Raw genomic sequence first — 19934 nt, 5'->3', positions numbered from 1 at the left:
CTTTATTGCTTAAATGTTTTGGCTCAAGTAACATGTTTTAAATAAATTTACATTTATAGTCATTTCAGTGGTGATAGAGCAAAAAATCCTTGTCTATTGTAGCTTCAGTGAAAATTTGAACATGTCACTCTTCAGTCCAGGAAACCTTGGCTATTTTATAAACAGATTATTAAAATAGTATCTATCAGCTTGTGATCCAAAATAATTTTCTGATGGAGTGCAGAAAGCTGATTGTTCACGTGGCATGTGACTGTTGAGCTCCTGCTTCAGTCCCCCATGTGCATCCTACAAAAATGCCTTGAGGAAGGGTGGCCAGCCTGGCAGTGCCTCTGCCAGGTCTGTGGAGTCTGCTCCACACAAAAAAAGGCAAGTCATGAGCTGCACCTTTGCTTTAGCAGCAGCAAGGCAGAGCAGCCGCTGCCAAATGCGTGCTGCTCTTTCTGTGTGTGCTGCTGACACAGGGGATGTTATGGTTTATTTACTGGGAGCTGCTTGGTCTCTCTCTGCTCTCATCTGCACGGGCTCAGCAATGGACACAGGGACGTTTTTGCTCCTTGTCTGTTCACAGGCAGCACTGTGGAACTTGTGCTAATTGAGACTGCACTCTCTGCTTTTGTGCAAGAGCTTGTTATGCCTCACAGCTGAGTTTGTTTGAGGAACTGTTTATTTGTGCTAAAAAGGGAGGAAGGAAGGCCAGCTTCTTCATCTGCTTTTGCTTTTGCTTGTGAACCTGAGATTTTTCTTAGAAACTGATAATGACTTCTGATTTTTCACAGTAGTCTTTCCTGTAATACAATTGCTTGTTGGGAACAGAGTCCCTAAGGCTGTTTCACAGAATCATAGAATGGCTTGGGTTTGAAGGGACCTTAAAGATCATCTAGTTCCAGTTCATTCCCCTGCTGTGGACGGGAGACGTTCCACGAGACCAGGTTGCTCTGAGCCCCATCCAACCTGGCCTTGGACATTTCCAGGGATGAGACAGCCACAGCTTCTCTGGGCAACCTGTGCCAGTGCCTCACCACCCTCACAGGGAAGATTGTCTTGATAATATCTAGTCTAAACCTACTCTTTTTTGGTTTGAAGCCATTCCCTCTTGTCCTATCACTACGTGCCCTAGTCCAAAGTCCCTCTCCATGTTTCTTGTACATTCTCTTCAGGTACCAGAAGGCCAGAATTTGGTCACCCTAAAACCTTCTCTTCTTCAGGCTGAACAGATTTCCATCTCTCCATGTAGTCTGGCTCTTCAGTGGAAAAAAAAGTTATAAAAATAGAAGTACATTCTTTTAAAAGCATCCAATCCTAGTGTATGGATGTAGATTCTGCAGGTCACTATCCCCTTTCCTTCTGAGCCCCAGCTGTGTCCGGTTTGGGCATCTCTGTCACTTGTGGGCTGTTACTGTTTTTACACAGGTGAATCTGAATAGATGTTTGTGTAATATGTTGAGAAGAAGTGCCAGTGCCCACCTTTTCAGCATTTTGTGCTCTTTGGAAATAGGATAAGTAAAATATGTCACCATTATTGAAGTCAGCAGGTGCATCTAACATTCAGAATACAGACCTGGGTGAGGTAAGCACTTACCAGCTCAATTTTTGTGAGTGGGCCCCTATCCAAAGGTCATCCTGTAATCCAGTGAATTAAAGATGGTGCCTACTTGTTGAAAACAGTGCTTAAATAAATCTTTACCTCTTTACTGAACATTACTAATCAAACCTAGTAATTAAATAATTGTGGAAAACTTTATGGTCTGAGCAGAGCCATAGTCAGTGTTAACAGTAGTTAGTTCTCTATGTCACAGAAGATTTAGTGCTTATATAAAGACATATCCTGATCCCCTCAGGTAATCTGGTGAACTTTTGCTGAAAATAGGTGTCTCAAAATCTTTGTTTCCTTTTGATGCTGTGTTAGTTCAGGCTGTACCTGTGACACGGCTTTATTAAGTGTACCTACTGAACCACCTCTTAGCCTCTTTCCTTCTTCCCTACAAAACCATTTGGTTGTTCTCCGTGTTTCTCATCGTCATCACAGTCCTCATGCCTTCCCCAATTCCTTGTGGTCTGTCACTTACTCAACAGGCTTCCCATTTTTCCTGCAGAACTCTCTTTTCAGTGCAAGCAACTGTGGATTGCATTTTCCCCTCTATGAGTGAGCACAAAGGCATTGCTTTCATCTCACTCATTACTGCTCACATCAGATTGTTCTGGACTGCTTTCATACCAGCCTCCTGATCAAATAAAATATCAAACAAGGCAGATGTTGCACAGCATTTCCTTTTGTGGTTCTCAGGGTGTTGCGTAGGATTTCAGAGCTTGTTAGTCAGAGTATAAATCTCCAGTGACGACTGAAATCTCACTGCTTTGCAACAAGTACAGCTTGAAATCAAACAGTGGAGCCAAATTATAAAACAGGACCAAATTTGACAAGGAAACTCCATATTTACTTGGGCAATGGTATTTAAAAAATGTCCTGGTCAGAATACTGTGTGGTTCTCCTCACCCTTGTGTCAGTCTAATCTTCTTCCTTGCTATTATGTTACACTTCTGCTCATTTATTTTAAACATTGCCACACTGGCTTTGTCCAACCTGCCAACCTGTATCATCTCTAAGAGACAGCTTCTGCAGCTGAAGTCTCTTGTGTGGCAAGCCCAGCATAATTGTATTCTGCTTTACACCAGTGCTATGGCTGGGTAAACAGGGATATTCCCAGTGGCAAAAATGAGGAATCCTTTTCAGTGGTATCAATTTTCAGAGCTTTGGCTGCCTGAAATGAAATATGTGTTAGTATGTTTACCATTACCAGTCTAGCTTCTTCAGGCTGTATTGATTAAATTTTTGTACTGTAAAAATACCATTTTGAACCACAGTGAAATCAATATAGGGTGAGTTTTTCTATATATACAAATTGGATTTGGATCAGGGAGAAAATCTTCATCAGATGAAAAAGAAAGCTGGGTGAAAAAAGTGTGATAAAAGATCTAAGAAGGGGAAAAAGTTTCTCTGTCATTTCCCCAGCCTCTGTTGTATTTGCCCTTTAGACCTTTCTGCTTGCCCACTGATTACTTTTGTACACAAATAAATTTTCAAGCACATTGAGGCTTCCAATTTGGAAAAGGTACCTTTAAATAGATGCAGCATTATCAGACGCTGCCTTACAGGGCTTTTTTAAAATACAATTGCATTCATATATTTTGAGATACACAATAGTGCTAATGGCAACCTTCCTACTAGAAGGCAGAGAGTTATTTATGGAGTACCTAATGCATCAGGAATACGTTCAATGAGGTGATGGTAGGATTATTTCCAGAAAGCAATTAAAACCACGACTATATGGATGTTGAAATGTTCTGAGTTACAAACAGTGAGGATATGGCATTTTAGTTCCAGTGGTTTTATTTTATATGTTGTGGCCTGTGGTAAGAAGATAAGAAAGGTAGTTAGATATCTGTGAAGCAACAAATCAGAAAGGTTTTCTATATAGACCTTACAGTAGGAAGGTTTAAAATTAAATAATGTTTGGGGAATGGGGAAGTTTTGGGAAAGTTTTGCCTTAGATCATTTTGCAATGATTGTGTCTGAATTATCCCTAATAATAGCCAGAGCTGTGTGAAGTTTATATTTCCTCATTTATTTTCTGTAGATACTGACTATTCAATAGTACTTTTCTGCAATTTTTGTCTCCCTCAAGAAGACCCAACTTAGCCTCTCTAACATCGTTCAGAGCCAGAAATGAGGGCAAATACAATTTAGAATAGAACTTGTTTTCTCTTTAGCTATTTTTCCAAAATAATTCCTCTTTGGCTTAACATAGCTTTATATGCTACAGTCTTGTTTCGTGACAGTGTCAGAAAGGATAAATATCAATAGCTGAATAAATTTAAGCATTCTAGTCTGATAACAGACTGTAATAGAAAAGTATTTGAGACACAAATGTTTCAGTTCGAGTGAGGTGAATCTTTGTGTTTTCTGTTGGGATGGGCCACCATGTCCCACTTTGGGCAAGAGCAGAATCTTTGAAAATTACTGTGGTAGTTATTTCAGAGGTATATATGAGAATAAATTCAGTGCAATAGTTTTGCAGAAAAAGTTGCTTCAAATTTATTCACCCAACTGTAACACGTTGTGGCATTGTGAGATGACCTCTAATATATTCCAGTGTCAGATGTTAGTGTGCAGTGCATGAAGAGAAGGATAAGGAGTATTGCAGCAAGGGAAATTTAGATTGAGAGAATATTTGTCTGTGAAGAGAGTCTGGTTAGTGGTATGGGTTGCCTAGTCCTGTCAGAGGTTCTCTGTTGCTGGGAGCTTGTAAGGGATGCCAGGTATGATTTAATTTCAAACAAGAATAGCTGATCCTGTGAAGTCCTTTGCAGCTCTATTCTCTATAAATTTATGTTAAAATAGGTCAGTCATTTGGTGATGATCTATCATAATGATTTATTTTTGATTGTACTAAATTTCACATGAAGTTCCATGTTCCCATCATGTGTTCCTTGGTGGTGTGAAGGATAGGGAAGAGGTGGGGAATGCACCACTGCTGCCCCTGGAACCTGATTTCTGTTTGCAAAAAGGAACATGTTCACAAAACCTGGCAGCTGACAGAGAAAGACTTCAACATTAATGTTTTGAAGACATTTCCACATCCCTTTGATTTCCATCTCGGGCTTGAAGAGCAGGTGCCACTGAATACTGGCATAACCCATGTAATAATTCTGTGTTGCCTCTAGAAAAACTGTCCCAAGCTCGAAGAAACTTTAAAGATCACCCAGTTCCAAATCCTCACTTCCCCCCACCACAGGCAGGGACACCTTCCACGAGACCAGGATGCTCCAAGCCCCATCCAACCTGACCTTGAACACTTCCAGGGATGGTTTATTGGCATAGCTTAAGTGTTTAGCTAAGAATGTACAAAATTGCACACCTCACATACTGTGACACTGTTGGAGAAGCCAAGATTAGATGCAGTTATAGCATCCAGATTACCACAGAAGTTCATGTAAGCTGGGAAAATAATATAAGCTGTACCATAAAAATAACATCTCTTTTAGAACAGGTATGTAAAACTTGATATCTGCATTAAACCTCCACAGTGCACTCTTAGGTAACCTTCTCTAGGGGAACAAATTTCCATTAGGTTTTACAGAAAAAAAAATAGCTCAAGTGCTTTTGGAACTCTTAAACTTTAAATTTTTTCAATTTTTTGGGGATGTAAAAAATTATATTAATAAAGTCAGTTGCTGAAAATGAGAGCTAGAACAGAGTTGTCTCCAGGACACAGCAGGAAAGTAATTTAAAAAAGCTCAGGAACATTGTTGAAATTATCATGCAAGCTTATTAAATGCAATGTATATTTAAATTGAAAAAACTTTCTTTATTAGGTCTAGATAGGTGACTTTTTTGCTGCCTCTAGCAGTTAAGCTTATTGGGTGAAAGTCAGGGTAGATTAATTTCTAATCTTTATGGAAAACCACTTATTAAAAAATGGATAGCAAAATTATTAATATGATACTCAAAGTTTAGACTGTCTGTAGAACAAGACTCACCACTAAAGAAAAGTATAATGAGTGTTTCATAGTATTTGGCCACTTTTGTTTACATATAGTTTTGTATTCTTGGCATAATTTTCTAAGAGTTATTTCTGAAACATGTTGAATTAACATTAAAATCTTTCCTTATCATTACAAATTATAAAATATTTAGCTTTAATTTCCCTTTTCATATCACATAAGTAGGAACTTATTATAAAACACATTTGAAAGAACTCATTGTTGATTTAGGTAATTAAAATGAAGAGTGTGGAGTGAATTTTTAATGCTTTTTAGATTAGCTGAGGAATGATCAACTATTTGTCTCCTTCTCAAGATTATGTACAAATAATGCTTCACAGCTCACATTTGCCTTCTTCCAAGAAATTAGTGAGCATTCAGAATTAAGGACATGTCAGTAAAAATTCCAGACTGATTTGAATATGTTTTAAGTCTCTTATTCATTAATTGGTGTAAAACCAAGGACTCTGAATTTTACATTTGATGAAAACTGTATTTGATGAAAGTCTGGGAGAAGCTGGGGTCGGCTGAGGCCACCTCCCGGCACTCTGCCAGCACAGGGCTTGCAGTGACTCTGCATGGCTGAGCTTGTTTCAGAAAGAAAATTAACTTTCCAGCCCTGCATTTCAAGAGCCTTGTTTTGATTTCAAAGTGTACAGGTACAAAAACTGATGCAGGGCCGTGAGTTACTGAGTTAGGCTGACTCTGTTGGTTTCGTGGGAGCCATGAAAATTCACAGCTGCTAAAGAGCTGGTCTCCGAGCCACAGACCAGCCTGCAACCCACCTCGCTCCACAAGGTCTGCCTAGAGCTCAGGCAGGCAAGCTGGGCAGGTGTATATCCCACTAAGCCATGACAAAGAGGAGTGGGAGAGAAGAGGTGGATTTTTGTAAGCCTGTGAGCCTTTACACCAACACAGTTGAGGAACTTAAAAAATTGGGAGTGTGGCACTGCACGTTGTGAGAATGACTGACAATTAATGGAACAGAATAACTAAGGGCTTGTGAGGTAATATCCCCAAGCTGACTAATTCAAAGTGTACCTGTCACCTGCCTCCCTTGTGACCTTGCATAAGTCACCTTCCCCTTGCTCGTGTCCTTTGCAGTCAAATGATGGCTCAGCTTGTGGCTCCTCAGCACAACAGTCCCGGTCCAGGCTGTGATCTGCATCTCCTCCCTTGCCTTGCCTGTGTTGCTTCTTTGATCCCTCCTTGGGCTGATTTAGCTCAGCAAGCTGTCAGGTATTAACCCAGCAAAATAAACTGAATAATTATGTGACAGGTTCATGATCTTAACCAGCTCACCACTTTCAGATGCTAAGCTCCAGGCAGGGATCGCAGAGCTGGGAGATGGATGGAGAGGAGGAATGGAATAGTTGTTTCAATCAGAGGAGACATCTTTGGCTGCCTCAGCTGCTGCACTGACCCATAGCTCAAAGCTCTTCCCCTTCCTTGCTGGCCCTGCTGCATTTTGGGGTGCTTCTATGTCCTGTAGGACCCGCTGGTTTGGAAGGAGGAAGATGCTCCAGTGAGCTGAACAGTTGCATCTTGTCTGACTTGCTGTCCAACTTCACTGCTGTCTCAATATTTAGTGCATCAGCTTTATTTGAGGCTCTTTGCCTAGTCAAAATTACTGCATAATTTCCTGTTGCAGTTGGTCCTTGACCACTCACTGAGTATCTCAGTTTGGCTGGTCTGCTGTAGAAACCCCATCTCTCAATACAAACACAAATGCTAATGTGGCTCCCTGCTATGCTGATATTTCTGGGCTTGTTTATCTGCAGGAGGAGCTAAGAAATAGTTTTGCATTTAAAAACAGGACAACCTGAACTAATAGGGCTTTTTTTGATCTTAGTTGTTTGAATTAGCTGTGGATTAAAGCTGCATGTTTTACCTCAGCATTAATAGGATGATGTTAGGCTTGATTTCCCTTTCTTTGCTTGAGAAGTCTGTGGAGAATCTTGGATTTGTGTGGCAGAAGAATACATTATCATGGTAAACAGCATTTCTGAAGCCTTATATGAAATCACCAGAAAGAATGTAACTCTCAAGGTTGGTCTCAGTAATGATAAAGTGTGAGCTGGCTGAGCTACAGGACATCGAGGGGAGCTGAGGAAAGGGTCTGATCCAGACTAAGAAACCAGGTTTCATATCACCTGGTGCTCACAAAATTGGGTTTGAGTTGCATTAAAGAACACTCAGATCCAATCTTTTGTGGGAAAAATGCATTACTAGAAGGAAAGAAGGGATAGGTAAAGTCATTTTGGTATTCCTGTACTGGAACTGGTCTGAGTCACAGCTACTGTGCCTTGACTTGCTGTCACAAATGAGGTGTGAAAACTGAATACCTTGGTGCAGAACAGCTAAGCTAACATTTCCTGTCACACAAAGCCAGTTTGGGGTCCAGAACTTGTGTTGCTGTGTTGTCTTTCTAAGACAGCATGATTGGATAGAGGTAGCCACCATATTCCAATAGGCAGAAAAATAGAGTAAATTTGATTGTCTGTGTATGATCTCATGTGGGAAAATAGAATCAAAAAAAAGGAGCCTCATGAGTGAAGAATGTATACAGGCTGACCTAGGATATTTTTTTATGAGATAGAAAATCTTGTATCTCCACTTCATTAAAAATTTGAAGCCTAAATAATGTTTAAACATTTTATTCCTTGTGTGAAACATGGGGAAAACACTGGAAAACTTTAAAACATTTTAACATCTCTTTAACTTTGTGGTGTTAAAAGGAGAACATGTCCAAGATTTATCCATGTCCCTGTGGTAGAGATGTGCCTACGCTGCCTTCAGCTCCGTGCTGTTATTTCTTCTGTTTGTTTGCAAGCTGAGTTTGTCGTGATTAGATTCTGTGGGGTAGACAGACGGGTGAGGCAGCCATCCATGCCCTGTGTGGGAATGTGTTCAAGGTTTTCCACAGCTGGTTCTTAGGTCTGTTTACAGACAGAGAAGTGGTAGGAGCTGCTAGAGCTGCTGACAGGGCCGCAGGCTCTGTGTATCACCTACAACCGTCACTGAACTTTTGGGATCAATTGAACTAAACCAGCCCTACCATTGCAAAAATCCATATAATAGGCACTCAGTCCAGGAGGGTCAAAAACCCATTGGCTCCACTTAGCTTGCCATACTGTAAACTACAGAATATTTCTTAATATCCTCTTAACAATCTTTGCCACTTAAAGTAAAATATCAAAAGCAATAATTATAATGAACTACAGGGAGATCAGGAGAGATCAAAGGCATCCCTCTAGCAGCCTAAATCCTTGAAGTAGCAGGTAATTTGTTAGATTTAATTCTCAGGAGTTAGCCCATGCCCCAAGCTGTAAAGACAGGTTAAAATAATATCGATAGCCCTCTGCAAGTCTGGCCTGAAGATGATTATTTTATGATCTGGTGGGATCAGTTTACTTCTTGATCACAGGAGCAAGTATTTGGACAGCTTCAGTACCAATGGAAAAACAGAGCAATTTCCCCCATATTCCTCTGAGCGATATCCCAGGTTTCCAATGAACAAATAAGTAACAAAACAAAAAAACCAAGACAAATTATGCAACAAGGGGAAAGAAATCCTTCCCAGTACCAGCAGACAGGCAGTCCAAGGCATGAAGTATTAGATTAATACATGATCAGCAGGCAGCAATCAGGACTTTCTAAGGGATAAGGCCCCAGATTCAGCACAGTTTTGCATTTGAATATAACAGAGCAGTCTCTTTCCTTGTCTTACATATTCTTTTACAGGAATATCATAGGATCATATCATCAGATAATTATTTTTATCTCATATTCCAGTATAACCCAAGTCCCTGTCTGAATAGTAAATTTAATTATTTTTATGTAGCTGATTTTGACTTCCTAAGGACAGTACTTCACAGTTGCTTTTACTGAATTTTGTCTGAGGTTCTTTACCATGCCTTCTACTTGTGCTTCTGATTTTGGCTTTGACCATGCTCTTGCAGTTTGTCACTCACTGATCATTTTAATTGCACTCTGTGCCATCACCCTGGCTATTAATGAAAATAAGGGCTAAACTCTAACTCAAGACAGAGCCCAGCACACCTGTGATGTCACTGTGCTGTTCCATTTCTGTGCTGCTTTTTTCTTTGTGTTAAAATGATTGGAATTGATAAGATTTCAATTTAAACTTTAAAAACTTTTCTTGGTGTATAAGTGACAGCATTTGTCACTACAAATGCTTATAAGAATGTTTATATACAATAGTTCCAAGATCTAAACGATCATTGTTTAAGATCTGTCAGGGGAAAAATCTTGCCACAGCTAAATATGTAACACTGACATTTGAAATCAGAGCAGACACGAACATTTGGCTTGCACTTGAAGTGCTATCAGCTGCTTTCCAAGAGGAAGAAGGAGGAGACATTTCTGTAGCAGGTTAATTGCAGGATAACAAGCAAATTCTGTCTCTTTACACTAATTATTCTAAATAAATTCAAACTACATGGAACCTTTCTATAATGAAGCCATTCTTTTCACAGAATGACTTTAGTCTAAGTGGAAGTAGAATTGCAATTGGCATATGGTGATGCATTGAAACAATTCAGGACTTCCATTCCACTTCACAATCAGGGCTGTTCTACAGTACCCAGGTAGAGAAAGTCTTTTGAGGGTAATGGTGGAGGTACTCCTGTCTTGAAACAGCTTTCCTGGTTTCTTATCAGTTTACTCTCAGAAGTCAGGGAGGAAAAGAAAAGTTTGAATCCTTGAAAGGCATTTTAGATCTAGGGAGATGCAAGTCATGTAACAGTGTATATTGCCATCAGAAAGGGGTGTTTGCCTTGCCTCTTGCTCTCTGTTACCTTCCTGCTCGCTCTCTGTACTGTAGGGGAAGGCCACTTTGTCATCACTGCAAACATCTGAAAATCTCAAAAACTGGTTTACTTGTATGTATTTCATATGCCACTTTATCCTCTAATTCAGTTCCCTTGCAGTATTTGAGTTTATAAGAAGTTTCAGAATTTAATCTCAGAAGAAATCAGTCAAAAGATGTAGGACTTTTTCATGTCATTGTTTGTCTGTTTTAGACCTATTACTCTACTGTCTGCAAAGACATCATTTGCAGTCCCTACCCCAAACAAATAAACTAGGAAGTAACTGCTAAAGAAGGAGGCAGCCAGATTGCACAAGGTCTGTAATTCTGGGTGATGAAATCCCATATTTGATCCAATTGACGAGTGATACCAGTACAGTAGGGTTTTAGTCTTGATGCAAAGTCTATTTGCACTATGAAACTGATGCTTCACGTGGTGTATTTTTGCTCCCCTATGCAGAGCTGTGTACCCTGGACTGTGGCAGTCACGGTGTGTGCTCCAGAGGGATCTGCCAGTGTGAAGAGGGCTGGGTAGGACCAACCTGTGAAGAACGGACCTGCCACTCTCACTGTGCCGAGCACGGGCAGTGCAAGGACGGGAAGTGCGAGTGCAGCCCTGGATGGGAAGGGGACCACTGCACCATTGGTAAGGGGGTTTTGTACCCCAAGAAATAAAACACATAAAATCTTACTCAGTTCTACACAGATCTGCCACAGCCATCATTCTGTTTGAAGTCATGTTGGAAAAACAGAGACCCAGGATCCAGCCAGGTGTAAAAAGGTGCCTCTGCACCCTGCTTGTCCCACAGAATAGCAGCTTGGCACAGCTTTTTGTATAGAGGAAATAATAGAGATTAATTAAGTTTTCTAAAAAAAAAACACAAAGGAAAGATATCTCAGTCCTAACATGTCTTTGAGTTGTGTTCATATATGAACTTTGAAATCAGAAAGGAAAAGTGTTTCAAAAATAGAAGGTGTGAGGGGACAAAGCTATTATTTACCTTAAGTAATTCTTGCATTAAATTTCTTGCCTTTCTGTCTCAGAATTTACATATTCTATTTACTGCTAACGGTGTTTTTTCTAGAGCTGGCTTCTAACCCTATTCCTGATAAGGTAAAGCTTTCAGATCTTTTTAGAAGTTATTAGTCTACTACAAAAATGCAATAGTTATATTTTTAATAAAAAACAACAGGTTTTTGAAAGTCTAATAGTGTTTCTCCCTGAAATGTCCCAAAGCAAGATTATTCATAAATGCTTTAATTGTTTATAATAGAGCAGTATCTCATTTTCAGAGATAAGCAGTGTAAGCTCTCCTGTCTGTTTCTTGGAAAATCTAGAATGCTTATCTTGATTGCTTTAAGATCATTCCCTGGCTCTAGAATTTACTTAATCAGATTTCATAAATCAAGAATTAGTTTTGAGAAGGAGGAACAGCCTAATTTTCTAAAGACTGTTTAGAGCAAGTCCACAGAAGGACAGATATACTTAAAAAGATAAACAGACCTACTCTTCACATTGTAGGCAGTACCAGCTGTAGCCCCAGCCCCTCTGCATGCTTGTCATCAAATGGAGAATGATCACAAAACCAATGTGTTTTGGTCACAGCAGCAGGAATAGATCTGCCTGCAGGAAGACATTTTATAACTGTTCCACAAGTGACAAGCCATAAGCAAATGGTGTCTGTATTTTCATTTGGGTACAGAAGTTCAATCCATCTCAGTTTTGTTCTTTTCTTTTTTAAGCTCACTACTTAGATGCTGTTCAAGGTAAGTTTTTCATATCAGCATTAAGAAAAAAATAGTGAAAATACACAAAAGTAATGGGAACGGGGCATTTTGTGTTACCCCTTTTGAGCTTCTGTACTTCTAAGTTCCCAGAATAGGTAACACATTTGTTTATGGAGATATATATAGATATAGATATATACACATGCAGAGACAGAGATTAACAGCAGAAAATGCAGTTTTTAACAAATAATGTGCTCAACTCATTTGCAAAATTGTAGCAATCTAAGCATGTTTTATGTGGCCATCTGATGTGCTGTGTTAGGCAAATCCATTTTTTGTTCTTGCTTACCATCCCAAAGTAATGCCAAAGCTGAGGACTTGCTCAAAAAGCTTGTGTTGATACTGTCTCCCATGAGAACAAAAATTTCTTTTTTTTTGGTCATCGATGCTTGAAATAAGTTTCTTTTGGTAGAGAAGAACTCTTTTTTAAAAAGCTGTCTGTGCCAGATGTGATCTAGTTCTCTTCGAAACATTTGATACAAGAGTTAAATTTTATGTTGCTTTGTCTCTGGTGCTGTTCATTTGATTCCCATGCCTTGCTGCAGGTCCTGCATATTCATGTCAGCACAAGTCCCATCCCTGAGTCTGACAGCAGTCCCTCAGCCTGAGCCACGCTGTGCAGAGCCCCTTCCAAAAAAGCTGCTAGCTGAAATAACAAACTAATAATTATTTCAGAGAGACCTGAGTGCTTATGTTGTGTTTCTTGTTTTATTTCTTCAGAATTAAGCAATAATAAAAGCAGGTAGGCGTTCATTTGATTACAATTATACACTTAGAGGATAACCACACACAGCAGCAAAATGTAATCATGGTCAAGAAATTAATTAACTCAACAGGACAGGGATTCAAAGTGGAAAAACATCCTCATTACCCAGAAGAGTTCTCACATCCTGCCCTTTCACCCAACTTCCCGAAAAAGGGAAATAATTGGCTTTTATAGTATATGTAGTGGTTGCCAACTTCATCCTGTCTTAGAGTACCATCTTCCAGAATTCCAGTGTGAGAAAATGGTGCCATCCATCTCCTTCTCAGAAAGAAGGTCAGACTCACCAGTCCCCCTGTTTGCACATCTGATTGATAAACTGTGCTGAGAGTGAGAAAAAGAGAGATTCTGTATCTTGTGTAAAGTGGCCAGGACATGTGCTGCATGTGGGGCTGTCACACCCTGACAGACCAGACTCAGATTGGCTCCTCCAAAGTCCATTTGGAGCATCTTGGAGCAGTCAAACACATATGCAGACTGAGGCTTCTTCTTTCTTCCTCAAAAAAAAAAAAAAATTCTCTCCGATAACACCTGCATGTTGATGTTCAGTATCATGTGCAGAAGGGCTTTCAGATCCTGTATGTCCATGCTGGCAGAAAGAATCCCTCTCAGAAGTGATGCCACTTGCTCTGTCAAGCTTATTGCCAAGCTTTATCCATTGTCCTTTGGCTCCATGTGTGACATGGAGAGGATCTGACAAATGTCTGAGCTGGCACTGCGCTATGCAAGCAGATGGACATGAGTGTTCACATCCAAAAGACCATTTCCTCTCTCACTCTTATAGGCAAGAAATCTAGCTGTGAATGTCCAAATCACTATTGATTCAGAGCTTGCAAGTATATAATCCAGAGGATGCTACAGCCCCTGTGTCAGTTTTGCTCTAGAATCAGCGCCACTAAAGGGCACGTGTTGGTCGTTTTAGAATCAGCTGTAATGGAAGAAAGTGGAATGGGACACTGGAAGGCAATGCTCCCTCAATTTCCTTCTGTGGAAAGAGTTGTGTTGTAGCATAAATCAAATTGGCTTTTTCTCAGTCAGATGAGTATTTATGAACAGAATAAAAAGGTCACCTCCACTCCCTGCAATGTGTAGGATTATGTCCACAAATGCCAGTTTGTCATTTAGACAACAGTGTCCATTTGTATCTTTGATATAAATCTTTATTATGTATATGATTTCCTTTGTGAACTACAGCTTACTTTTGAATAAGCAGAGAAAGAGATGGACACTTTATAACTTTATGGCAAACTTTATAACTTATAACTTTACTCACTTTTTTCCTGCACACAAAATATTACACACTATAAAAATCCTCATTCCTCACTGAGAAATGACTTTTGGGCAAGCAAAGGGAAAGACCAGGTTGGGGATTTTTCCATCTTTGACCAAAAATTTAAATGGCTTGCAAGGCAGCTGTGATCATTTGAAAGCAGCAAGTATAGTACTAGAAGTAGGAATGTTAATGAATAATGTCAACTGTAAAATAGAAGAAAATTCCTTCATGAAGGCTTCTTTTTTACATTTTCTTTTTCAGATGGTTGCCCAGGTCTCTGTTATGGAAATGGGAGGTGCACTCTTGACCAGAATGGGTGGCACTGTGTTTGTCAAGTGGGCTGGAGTGGCTCAGGATGTAACATTGTCATGGAAATGGTGTGTGGAGATAACCTGGACAATGATGGAGGTACGATACATAATTCATGTGTCTCTGTTTATTTGTCATATCCTTGACTGCTATTTGAATCTGTGGTTGGTTTTGATGTATGTTTTCTTTTTTATCACAAAATGTCAATGTTTGTCTGTTTGCTCAAGACAGTTGTTCCACTGACTTCATCTGAAGCAGCACAGATCCTTGTGCTAGATGCTACTCAAGCAGAAAGTATCTGTATGCCATATCTACCATCTCAGTGCTTGATTTTTTCTTATAAAAAGCAAAATAAAAGTGTAGTAAGTAATTTCTTCTGTCTACTTTCCACTCGTCCTCATAACTCTGTCATCTCTTTCAGGAGAGACAGCCTATAGATACCCAGAAGGAAAAACCTCTTTCTCATTCAGGCAGTGAATTCAAGGCCACGTTGAAAAGGGTTTGAGAAACTGAGTCTAGTGGAAGGTGTCCCTACCCATGACAGGGGGTTGGAACAAGATGATCTTTAAGGTGCCTTCCAAGCCAAACCATTCTGTGATTCTGCGATCTGCCCCAAGCACAGTTAACTTTTTTCTTTAGATTGTACACTGAGATGCATTGAAATATATATTACCTAATTGTGTCACACTTAAAGACCACATCTGTCCTGGGGGAGATCTCATACTCAACTGTAGGGCCAAATCTTGGTATGATGATTGTCTGGGTTTTTTCTAGGTCATTGATAAATTAAGCTTGATGTAGGTCCAAGAACTGAGGTCACTGTGGGACCTCAATAGAAACATTCTGACTCAGTGATGATTCCTCATTTACAGATATATTTTGAGACCTTCTGATTTTGTATCCTGTGGCCTCTAAGACCCTGCTGTCCTTTGGCAAAAGTTTCCTTGTTTCTGAACCCCATTCAAAATTGCCTTATTCCTCTCTTCTCCTTCCTTTTCCACCTTATTTCCAAGAGGTCCAACAACGTCTCTCTGCCCAGTGTCTCTGCTCTCTTACACTGGTGTGTATCCTTTCCACACAAGGTCCCACAGCTGGCATCGCTTGCCCCCTGTGCTTTCCCATCTGTCAGTGCTCTCCCCTGCTGTCCAAGCCACTGACTCACTCTTAAATCTGTCCACTAAAACCCTGTTTAGCCTGTAATGTATGTAAAGCATTTTCTGATACACTCTGTGAACTGGCTCTGTATAAACTGCCCTGTACTGTGATTTTGGGTGCTTTATATTCTGCAATAACGGTGAGTTATTGGAAGAGTTGGCAGTTTTAACTCTAAATCTCCTTGAATTTGTCAGTTTAAGGCAGACACTTAACATCATTTCACTGCAGGTTTTAAAAGCAATTTTCTTTTTCCTTTTTAATGGCAGCGTAACATGGACTAGGACAGCTCTGTTGACATTACAATTAGAGATAAGTGCAGAGAGAAATATTTAATTAATCTGACCACTACAGATGGGCTAAATGTAATTAAGTTTCCTTCACAATCAATTTTGTATAAGAAAAGAAAGTTATATCTACATATTATAACCACTTCTCTTTATGTATATGAAGTTCACAGGACCTGATGTGGCAAAAGTAAAATTAGAAAAATTCCCCTAAAGTCATTGAAGTTATATCAGTGCTAGATTATTATGAAATTCAAAGCTGATTCCTAGTGTTTTAGGGTTTGTATACCAACACAACAGTAAAAACAGAAATTAGGAAGGAGACATGTTAAGTCCTGTTTGCTGGAGTTTGAGCCTTAGACTGTGAGAATATTATGGTGACTTCACAAGTTTCCATCCATCAAGCTCCATAACTGGATTAGGTTCATGAGGATAGAAGCTATTAGCATTTCTGCCTGCAGTTGTGGTGGGTTAAGAGCATGCACTCATTGTACTCAGCCAGTGATACAGAGCCCAAGAGATCATGTTCTAGGCATAACTTAGTGCTTTTGTATATTCCAAATCACAGAATCCTCACCTAGAAAAATCTTAATAATTCCACTTGTGTTTAAATCAAACATTTATATCTCAGTCCTTGGGAGGCCTATTGTGTTTCAAGTTTGTTAGGAGGAAGTCACCACCAAAGAACAAAGCTGTGGTAAATTTGAATAATTATTATTTCAAACAAACTCTAATTTTAGGACTTAGGCAGAGGCATAATTTTGTGTAGTTTTCAGTTGATTTATTATATGGTACTTTCAGGGACTGAAAAACTGAAATTTAAATTAAATTAAACTGACATTTAAAACTATATTCAAATACATGGTAGAAAAGAACTAGGTTAGTCCCAACTGTAAGGATTGAATAATGTCATTTATTTGGCATGAGGAAGTGTTAGTGTTGTTCTTTGGCCTGTATTAAGAGCACAAAAGCTTTGGGAGAGGGGAATTAATTTTTTAAGGAACAGTATATTAGTATGAAGAAAAGCCACAAGAATATTCACAGGCATCCTGGTCTTGCAGCCACTGAAGCACCGAGTTCCCATCAGTGCAGTTCCTCGTGGTGGTGAGAAAAAACCCATGTGGAACTATTCTGCTGAGCAGGGAGAGCATAATTTCTTTCAGAGCCCCATTAGGATTTGTTGTACTCTTACCCTGGCTGTACCAGAACCGCCTTTCCCATTCCAGCTCATAACTCTTTGTTAGCTCTTTCTTACTCGCAGACTTAAGGGCATGTTTACCTGTTCAAATATCACTACAAATATCATTGGAAAGGTCTTAGCATTATAACAGATGCACGACAGCATGGCTTGCACTTGCTCTCGTGGAGCGCATCTGCAGTCTGTTAGCAGTGTGATGTCCATTAGAAAATGCCAAGAAGTCAAGCAGATGTCCTTTGCAGTGGGGCCTTTGCCTCGCTGTGGCTTCTCACACCATCACACCATCACATCATTCCCCATTTCTTATTCTTCTTCTTTCTCTGTCGTGACTGACATGATTTCAGTTTATAAGATGATCATTCAGCTCATCCGAGCAGGTCGTTTTCTCCTGTTCTGCCATTAATTTAGACTCACTGGAAGCTTCAGCAGCTCCAGAAGATTTCTTGAAAGCTCTGCAGAGCTTTCACAGGCGAGGACCTATGTCCTGGGCATGGGAGGCTGCCACAATGTGGGGACACACAGGGCACTGAGCACCCACTCATGGGTCACACCTCACTCTGCTAAGCCACAGTTTTCCTATTCTTTGGACACGTATTTACCCTGCTGCTGCACATATAGGTCTTTGTCTTAAACTGGAAGTTGCAGCCTGTCACTCCCATTAGTGGCTTTGATATGGATCTCTTTTAAATTTGCCTGCATCTCTTTTTACTGTTTTTCTTTCATGAATCAACCTCTCCAGTTTGTTTTTAAGGAAAATACTATTTACTACTAGCTTTGAATTCTCTTCCAAATATCCCTTCAGTCACTTCAGACAGTTATTGTAGCTTTCTCCAAGCTTTTCCAAGCACAAGGAAATATATGACTCAGCATAGCCTTGGTTGATAACCAGTGCTGCTAGAATATTGATGTATTTCTGACCCATCCATTGGCATTTTAATAACCTATCCATCATAGAGATATTGAGTCCATATATAAATAATATGCTATTATCACACAATATAAATAATACTGATGAGAATAGTTTTCATTGTTGCTGAGCAGTGAGGACTCCCCAGGGATACTTACAGTTTCTGAAAACCTGATATATTTGTGTTGTCCTGTGTATGGAAGGCCCAACACCACTGGTACTCACTGGATGAAACACTCACAGCCTTTCCACAGGCACCCTGATGGGTTTCCTGATAAAAACACTGATGTTCCTGCTTAACAGCCTCACTTTCTGCTACCTGCTATGTATTATGGCTAAAATTTGTGCAATTTGAATTAATGTATATGAATAAGCATTAGATACTCATGACAGTTGCTGCTGCTGCTTAGTCTCTTCTGAAGTTACTCTTTGATTCCATTTGCTTGGGTTCCTGGCAACCCTAATTAGACTGAACTGAGCCTGTGGTGAAACAAGTCAGCACAGGCAATGTTTAATGCATATTTGAAATCTGTAAAAGAAAATAAGTAAATGTGAGTTGGAGACTCCTGTGGATTTTTTGTTCCACAACCACTAGTACTGAACAATTGATCATGTGAGTGCACTGAAAAGTGCAAATCCTTCAAATGTTGACAGTCATAGTGTTTAGATTTTTAGGTTGCACTGAATAGGAGTTCAGAGAAAAAAATCTGCTTACTGCAAGGAGGAACTTCAATCCCATTTTTTACTTTTGGTGAAAATGTTCTGGACATAGATCTCACAGCTCAGTCACTGGCACTCACTGGGATCAGCAGAGGGTGGGAGTGCACTGACACACACACCCAACTCTGGGTTACTCTGCAGCAGTGAAAGGAAGCTCATTGGTAGTCACAGAATTATAGAATATCCTGAGTTGGAAAGGACCCACAAAGATCATTAAAGTGCAGCTCCTAACCCTGCACAGGTCAGCCCCCAAAACTTTACCATGTACCTGAGAGTGTTGTCAAACACTTCTGAACTCTGTCAGAATTGATGCTGTGACCACTTTCCCAAGGAGCCTGTTCCCTTACCCAACCACCCTCTGGGTGAAGAGCCTATTCCTAATATCTAACCTAACCCTCCCCTGACACAGCTTCAGGCCATTCCCTCGGGTCCTGTCACTGGTCACCAGTCCCTCCACAGCCCTTCCTGAGGAAGCTGTAGACTGTGATGAGTTCTCCCCTCAGCCTCCAGTTCTCCAGGCTGAACAAGACAAGTGACCTCAGATGCTCCTCATATGTTTTCCCCTCTAGGCCTTTCACCATCTTCATAGCTGTCCTTTGCACGCTTTATAATAGCTTTATGTCTTTCTTATATTGTGGTGCCCAAAACTAAGTACAGTGTATTGCTTAGAGATGGATTTGATTCTCATGTCACTGAGCAATTAATTAGAGTGTGTAATTATTAGTCTGTGTGTTTGTGAGCATGTCTGCAGACACGTGTGTGCATGCACCTATTAGCATCTACACCACTTCTTGTAATATTCTGGGTCTGACATTGCCATCAGACCTATTAGTTTACATTAACCTAGTAGTTAACTTCAGTAGTATCTTCTCCATGTGTGATAAAAGCTTGAAAAGGTGAGAAATCTGCTCATTTAATGAACTTTTAAGCAGAGGAATAGCAATTCTAAGTTTTACTGCAAACTATTTATGTTTTGCTTGCCAGAACCTAATGGTAGTGGATGGTTTATTAAAATAACTAACATCAGCAACATGGGAGGTAGAGTCTGATTGAATTTGTCATTTTCATAGCCAGTTGATAAAGTGTCTCAGTTGTTCAATAGGAAAGAGGCTGCTGTGCAAGTTATTGCTTGCTGCACTGGTGAGCTGGGGAAGCCACCACTGCC

At 40.0% G+C, this 19934-nt stretch overlaps 1 protein-coding gene across 5 annotated transcripts in view; it reads left to right on the top strand.

Annotated features, from left to right (window-relative positions):
- TENM1 (teneurin transmembrane protein 1) overlaps nt 1-19934 on the top strand; it is a 303243-nt gene that overhangs the window by 195627 nt on the left and 87682 nt on the right. For 4 of the 5 annotated variants that reach the window (XM_050310928.1, XM_050310926.1, XM_050310925.1 and 1 more), the window contains 3 exons: nt 10833-11018; nt 12116-12139; nt 14458-14604. In XM_050310928.1, the coding sequence (XP_050166885.1) occupies nt 10833-11018; nt 12116-12139; nt 14458-14604 (357 nt within the window). The remainder of the gene's footprint in view (nt 1-10832; nt 11019-12115; nt 12140-14457; nt 14605-19934) is intronic. The other variant, XM_050310927.1, reaches the window with a different exon arrangement.

The sequence above is a fragment of the Myiozetetes cayanensis genome, unplaced genomic scaffold (genome assembly GCF_022539395.1).
Source record: "Myiozetetes cayanensis isolate MyiCay16 unplaced genomic scaffold, myiCay2020 scf15, whole genome shotgun sequence".
Classification (NCBI taxonomy): Eukaryota; Metazoa; Chordata; class Aves; order Passeriformes; family Tyrannidae; genus Myiozetetes; species Myiozetetes cayanensis.
This window is presented reverse-complemented; position numbering and strand designations above follow the sequence as displayed.